At 38.1% G+C, this 7,919-nt stretch overlaps 1 protein-coding gene across 1 annotated transcript in view; it reads right to left on the bottom strand.

Annotated features, from left to right (window-relative positions):
* The window catches only part of LOC106935977 (glutamate receptor ionotropic, delta-2-like), a 32,521-nt gene extending 24,888 nt beyond the window's left edge, over positions 1-7,633 (bottom strand). Inside the window, exons 1-2 of the mRNA XM_015016729.1 lie at positions 7,473-7,633; positions 6,482-6,769 (exon numbers count right to left, since the gene is read on the bottom strand). Of these exons, the coding sequence (XP_014872215.1) occupies positions 6,482-6,769; positions 7,473-7,488 (304 nt within the window). The 5' untranslated portion in view covers positions 7,489-7,633. The remainder of the gene's footprint in view (positions 1-6,481; positions 6,770-7,472) is intronic.
* Positions 7,634-7,919: the final 286 nt, after the last annotated feature.

Below are 7,919 nucleotides of genomic sequence, written 5' to 3'. Positions count from 1 at the left end.
CGGCACACTAGTGTGCCGCGGAACAGTGGTTGAAAAACACTGGTTTATGGAGCTTCAACCAAATATGTAAGTGAGTTTGCCGAATCTCGTATGTCAGTTTATGTTTATACAGATAAAGATCTTTTGCACCTAAACAACAACAATAAGCTTTTGTTACCTTCACAGCTGTGTCGGCTCAAGCGAGACTCTTACAGCAGGAGGGATCGGGGCCTGTAGGCAAGCCAGGTACAAACTGACCAAAGAGATCAGGGCAGCTAAGAGAAACTACAACAATAAGCTAGACAACAGCTTCTTAGCAGATGAGCCCAAATGTTTGGAATGGTTTAAAATTTTTTACTAACTACTGGAGTTCATCCTCTTACCCTGAACAGAATCCTTGTCTGGCAGACACCTATGACAGCTTCTACTGCAGGTTTGAAAGGCAGCCGCTCACACCTCCCGCCAACCCGTCCACATCTCACTCTGCGACAAAAGCTCCCGACACACCAACCATCCTGTTCCCCTCAGATCCTCTGCCTAGACATAAGACCTCGGAGAAACATGTTAATTTGCTCTTTCAAAGCAACCTATCAATGTCTCCTCCTCATCCCTCAGGGCCTGTATTGACCAACTAGCCCTAGAAATCTGAGTGAAGACAGGTATCTGAAAGCTCTGTGAAGTTTCCTCCTGCTTCATCCTGGTCCCCAAGAAATGCACCATCACTCCAGGTCTGTCTGTCACACTGACATCTGTGGTTATGAAATCCTTTGAGCGACTGAAGGACATTACAGGCCGCCTGCAGTTAGGTTACTGGCAAATGATGTCAACTTGAGTCTACACTTTATTCTGCACCACTTCAACTACCCAGGGACATGCACAAGGATCCTGTTTATGGACCTCAGCTCAGGATTTTAAGCAAGATTTTTGCAGGTTTCAGTAAGTTAAATTTAAGGCTTTTTAATTAACTCTTACGGCCATTATGAATTAATTTTAAAACTTTGGTACCAATCTCATTTTCAATGGTTTTGAGTTGGGAAAGTTTTTTCTTTGTACAAAGTGACAGAGTAAACTGGGGCTTATAGGATCACAATGACTTGCCTTTAAAAGAGTGGCAATTTCCTCATTGTGTATTACATCTTTAGAGCTTACCAGTTAATTGCTAAAATGTAACTCACTCAAGTAGTAATAAGGAAAAACAAATGTTAAAATTCATTGAAAATTAATTTAAAGTTATCATTTTATTTAGTTACAGTACTATTTAATTGATCTCTTTTAGCAGAAAACCAGTCCAGAACAGTGCACTATCTAGTATGAATTAAATGAGATTAAGACCTCATTTGCACGAAGATGCCACAATTTAATGTTTTGCTTCCATATTTAATGAATGAACTTGTGCTAAAATATTTTTTAATTGCTGATTATAAACTAACACCCACACAGCTTTCATGTAATGGTTAATAGACTAAATAAAATCATATTTTAAAGTCTAAATATTTTAACACGCTAGCTTTAAGAAAATAAATTGCACTTATTCACTACATATTTTAAAATTAAAAACACAGGGACAGTTATTAATATGGTGCATTTTAATTTGATGTTTTGTTCAGCTAAATTCTTTTTCTACTTTGCCTCAGGCCCTTCATGCCATTGATTATAACCAAAATTAAATAGTAAAAGAAACCTGGAAACAGGGTTAGTGTAACACTATATGGCAACCTCTGCTTTGTGGCCAAAGAGTGCACTATTTCCTCTGCCAGATGGGATTATGGTCAAGGTCACACAGCAGGTGATAAAAGTAGTCAATCATGTTTTCAGGTTTTGTCTGGAAGATGAACATTAAAAACACTGAAAAACAAAAAAACAGGAAAAAAAAAGTGAAACACCTTAGTTGAGAACAGGAGAGACAAGAAAAAGAAGCAGGGATAAACTGTGAGAGTAGTGGAAAAAGATGGGGTAGATTGAAAACATGTGTTCTCAGTGTCCGGTACGCACCAGTAGAGCTGAAAATAAGGAGAGGGACAGTTGCACTGTAGCTTCATTGGAGAGGACACACTCGACCGTCTGTTCTCTAAAGAACTCCTTGTACAGAGACAAGGCCTTCTGGGAACATTGCTATCATCTTAAAAGACCCTCTCATTCTTTTACTCCATTTCAAATTCTGGTTCTCTCTCTCTCTCTCTCTCTCTCTCTGGTGCTCTCAACTCTCTTCTCCCTCCTTGAGCTGAGGGTGAGGTCATTAGGGAGAAATGGTGATATCTTTAAAGGGCCTTCTGTGGCTGAAAGAACACCATTGGCAAAACCCACAGGATCCAAGTGATGAATCAGTGGTCACAGAGCACAGAGGGGATATAGGAATTTAAGTGGGGTTACAAATGTGTGTGTGCATTCATGTATATGTGTCTGTGTCTATTGTGCAGATATTAAGACTAAGCGACAACACATGGGGCAAATTTGGGATTTAAAAGAGGTTACTAAAGGTTCCCTGGAGATGGACAAAAGGTGTCCCTAATTTTACACTTGATTATAGTTGAAGTAAAGGTCAAAGTGAAAATCCTTTACTGGGAGGCTTAAATATATGTTGGTGATTCAAATGCAATTCCAAAGAACTTAACCTTATGGTGCATACTGGAGTGTGCTAACTTTGGTGCAAAAGAAATAAAATTTTGTACTGAAAGCCTCTGCAGATTACAGAATGTATAAGGTCAGGTCTTTGCAAAAGTATTCATGCCCCGTTCATCTTTTTCACAATGTCATGTTATGACTAAAACTGCCTGGACCTGAAACCAATTGAGAATCTGTGGCAACACCTGAGGACTGATGTTCATAGACATTCTTTGCTCATGCAGAGAATAATGGACAGAGATGTCAGTCTCAAGATGTGCAAAGCTGGTAGAGACATAACCAGAAACTTGAATCTCAAATGGACGTTGTACAGATTTTTGCTTCTCAAAGATGAATTACTCCATGTTGGTGTATCACATGAAAGTTTGAATAGGTTTTTTGAACTTTGTTGCTGTTGCCAGACACAAATATTATATATATATATATATATATATATATATATATATATATATATATATATATAAATAAAGGTTGAGTTTTTTGCATGGTACTATAGATGGCAAAAATTGAAATGTGCATCACTTGGGGTACTCAATCCACAGATAAAACGCTTTAAAATCTGTAAAGTGTTAATCTGGAGAAAGCATTGCTAAACAAATCCAATGCAGAGATCCCATTGGAGATCAATGCATACAATTGTGTTAATTGACTTCAGTAAGTAGAATGGTGCTCCATTATGACAAAGGGGAAATCAACAAAACGGAGAAATAAAAAAAAGAGAATCACCTGAGGCAGAAAACTATTTCACCACTTTACAGCTGAAACTTTTAGGTGTACTATTCTTTTCTCCATCTACTTTTGAAGGGCGTTACGGTTAGTGTTTTCCATTAGGCAGCAAAGCAACTACACTTACATCAGTCATTCAAGTGAGATTCAAAATGTAAAGTGTTAGAAAGCTTTAACCCATCAGGAACACTGGGCCAGCAGTGGTCTCACCTGTATAACCCAGTTGATTTTCATATGTACAATTTTATGGTTAAAACCAATCACACTCTCATTACTGGCATTTTCTGTTGCACAGACATGAACTTCTATGAATGAGGTCATTAAAGGTAACCTTTGAGCAATTTTGACTGATCCTAAAAGATTATATATGAAAGTACTTCAAGCCCACGATTATTGTAAATATTGTCACCCAAGAGTATCAGCAACCTTAGCAATATGAAGCTCCTGCAACACTTGGCACACAGTTTACATATCTGTGGGCTTGGATAATAAACCCATAATGATGCTTAAGAGACTCGGTGCAAAATTAAACATGTTATTTTTCCTCCACTGTTGCATGGTAAGCTAATAAGCATGCAATAATCTTTCCTCCAAAACCATATCCAAGTCTCCTATAATAAGAATCAGTTTCTAAAAGAACAATAGCAATTTTCAGGCTTACCTGAAAGTTGCTATTGTTTGCTATTGGTTGCTATTGTGACAACCAAGAGGCACACAAGGTCTAGGCGTAAGGTTACAGAAACACTTCAAACAGGGTTACTTTATAAAACATTCAGACTTGCTACCCAATACACTATTGCAAAGTTGTTGCATTTGTATTTTTGCTACCAATTTTTAGGTGTACATAGTGCAACACAAAAATCTGGCCTGTATGGAAGAGAAATAAATATAAAGCTATTACACAAGCCACATACAGGAAAAAAGCAAACATGAAAAGATGCTTAGGTTGGGGCTTTGAACTTTTTAGCCTACATGCAAAGCCATGTGTGTTGCAGTAAAATAAACACACATCATCCTAAATACCATCATCCAAAGAGAGATGTTTTCCCTTGGCATGGCCAAGGTCACTGGGACAGAGTTAATTCAAGAAGCAAACTTGTTAGATTTTGCTAAATACTTGAGAATCAGATGGGAGTTCACCTTAAAGCAGACAATGAATCTAAACACATACTGCCAGAGAAGCATATGTTTAGATCAAGGCAAGTTTAGATATATAGAACCATTCAAGGTAATCCAAAGTGCTTTACATGATGTAACAGGGAAGACATAAAGAAAACAAAGCACAAGCATAAAAGTATTACCGAAAGGAAAAAAAGATGCTAAAATGCAGATATTAAAGGCACAAAAGAAACTAATGTTTTAAACAGTTCATTAGTCAGACAAAAAGCTGCAGTGAATGAAAACATTTTTTGTCTTGATCGAAGGGAACCAACAGGTTTACAGGCAGTTTGTTCCAGAGCAGAGGAGTATAGAAACCAAATGTTTCTTCACTTTGTTTTGCTCTGGTTCTGGGAATGTTGAGTAAACAGGTCTACGAAAACCTAAGGTTGCTACATAGTTCATATTTGGACAAAAACCAAAAGCCAAGACCATTTAGTGCTTAATAGCTTTTCTTTGACAAACGGCAAATGGGGACTCACTGTAATGTTGGGAACTTTTATGAAATGATCCATGTTCCTGGTGTTAATCCGGACTCTGACAGCAGTTTTTAGTATTATCTGCTGATTGATATTTTCTTTATTTTTACACAGATCAGTAAAAGACACTGTTCCAGCACTCCAATATACTAAAATAAAAGCATGCAGCATTTTTGTGTCCTGTTTTGACAGGTCATTTTTTTTATTTTAACAATGTACTTTAATTGGTAGTAATCATATTCAGTGTCACACTTTGTGTGTCTGCTAATATTAAGATCTATGTCCAGAAATACACTCAGCTTCCTTGCATGCTCTGTGTTCTGTGAGCCTCGTTAAGCACTGATCTTAAACCTGGCATTTTTTTTAGATTAGAAACATTGGTTTCTTTCAAAGCATAAGTGTGTTGTTAGAATAGCCCAGTGAATAGAAAATCTGCGGAAAGACTTAAAAATTTATAAAAGGTAACTTGGCAATCATTTCAGATATCATAGGTATGTAAAGCTGATAACGACCTAACCTGGAAGACTTTTTAAAATACAAATGCAGTAAAAATGTGTTTTTTGAAAGTGCTGACTCTTTGGGGAAAAACCATGCCACTTAAGTTTTGAAAATGTTAAGATTTTAACTATGACTCATTTTCTTCAAATTCACAATAATTACCAACTTTGTTTTATCATATCATATAAAATTCATAGAAAAACACAACAATGTTTGTGGTTGAAACCTAGACATTTAGCCTGTACGTTTAGAGTGAAAGCAACCCACCTAATGGAGATTGGCCATGACGGAGAGTTGACACCCTGACAGGACTGTATCTGAATTCAGTTAGCTGCTTTGTTTTACAAAGAAGAAATTCTGCCTGTACTTTTGTGATCCGATTTCAATTTTGAACTGAGGGAACTGCAGAGACCAACCTCAGAAAGAACACGAGAAACTGGACAGATAGGCAAGCAACATGCTGACGCACCAATGGGTTTTGAACAGGCATACACAATAACAAAGGCAAAAATATAGTATATAGTGTGACGCTTTCGACTAGCACTAGGGCACATTATAAATGAGACATAGGCTATTTGTAGCCTAATGTTATGGTTAATGGCCTGGAAAGAGAGAACAGTGAATGAGAAATCACATACACAAGCAGGCAAACTGGCATGAAACTGAAATAGAAAAAAAAAAAAAAAAAAAATATATATATATATATATATATATATATATTTTTTTTTTTTTTGTGAGTAAATATGTTTATGTGATAGTATCAATCCAGGTCTATATGCATGGGTTGGAGAGAGCAAGGTTGTAGACTTCACTATATGGTTAAAAATGTATTAAAATCCTTCCCTGCAGGGAGGTCACTGATACCATTACAGCAAATGAAAGAAATAAGTCCTCTCTAAATTAGAACAATTATGTTGTACTCTGGTAATCATTGGCCTTACATTATGTAGTCTCTTATTATTGCGAAGGGAAGAGTTAGCAATAAAAGACAGACGGGCAAGAAAAGTTAATTGACTCACCAAAATCGGAATCGTAGAAGAGGACGAACTTCTGCCAGCTGTATTCAGACACCACCTGCATGATAACTTCGTTGAGGAACACAGGTGGGCGAACCATAAGGGTGTAGTCGTCAGCTCCAGGAATACGACTGGTGGGCGGACATGTCGAGCGCGGCGTTCCCACTGGAGAGCGCTGGATATAGAGATGGGGTATATGCATGGCATCGGCCAGTGTTTGAAGGCTACCTGCTGACATGCAGCCAATAGAGCTGACCAGAGCCAGGATACCACGGTTCATCAGCTCGCAAGCTAGATGGAGGGGTAAGGAGAAAAGGAAAGGGGAAAACAAGAGAAGAACTGGTTACTTTATGTTCTACTATTACATATTTTATAGCACAAATTGTCATGTTTGATTATTTATTTATGGTAATACAGTATTTTCTCCTTCATGGAAAGCCTAGCATGTAGTTTTATGTTGTTTCCACAAAAACTAAATGTGATTTTAAGCCTTAGGAGGTCCTAATCTATTCAACCGGCCCGAGTTAAACAAAAGATGTACAGTGCTGTTTATGGTCCAGTTCACTCTAGATTGACTAGCTCTTACTCAAGAGTCTATCATCTCAGAGAACAGAAAATGGACTCAGGACTTGGAGGACTGGTACCAGCAAACCAGCTCCTGTTCAATGCGGAGAAAACCAAGGAGCTGGTGGTGGATTTGTGCAGGTGCAGACCTACCACACTGAGACCAGTAAACATCTAGGGAGTTGACTTGAAATAGTAGAACCTGGGTGTTCAGCTGAACAACACAAACTGGGCTGGACTGATAAAAAATTATGCTCAAATGAAAAAAGTACAGTGCAGTAAAACTACTAGGTACCATGTTTCCCAAAGAAATTACTCAAGTATGTAACCAGTGGAGTACAATCCACCTCTGAACATAGATAACACAATTAGAGCCTGTTCTTGTTAACAAGACAAGGCAATCACCTAGTCATCATTTAGCAAACATTACCTGGATCCAACAGCATTACTCAACTCACTCGGTCAGTTAGGGGAGAAAAACTGTGCAAAGTTATTTTCTTTTTGCTGGTTTGCTGCCATAATGCTAACACACACACCAGCGCGCCGCCCTGCATAGCAGCAGCAGGTCTTCTTCTTGTTGGGTTTACTGGCGGTTGGCAACAAACGTTTACCACAGGCGTTAAAATCGTCGGGGCCGCGCAAGCGTGTTAGCGCTCATGTTGCGTTTAAAGGCAGCTCGGAAAAACACGTCATCACATGTTAATGGATTGAACTGTTGTAACGGCTGAAAAAAGTGCGGGAGAGAGAGGACATACATACGGGGAGTGCTGTATATGTATCGAATCTACTGTATCAAATCGAAATAGGAATAGTAGTTAGCCACTTAGAGGTAAAATATAATAATAAAAAAAGCAGCTTCCAGACCAGAGTGGGCACA

The sequence above is a fragment of the Poecilia latipinna genome, unplaced genomic scaffold (genome assembly GCF_001443285.1).
Source record: "Poecilia latipinna isolate Pla-1442-1.1 unplaced genomic scaffold, P_latipinna-1.0 Scaffold2054, whole genome shotgun sequence".
Classification (NCBI taxonomy): domain Eukaryota; kingdom Metazoa; phylum Chordata; class Actinopteri; order Cyprinodontiformes; family Poeciliidae; genus Poecilia; species Poecilia latipinna.
This window is presented reverse-complemented; position numbering and strand designations above follow the sequence as displayed.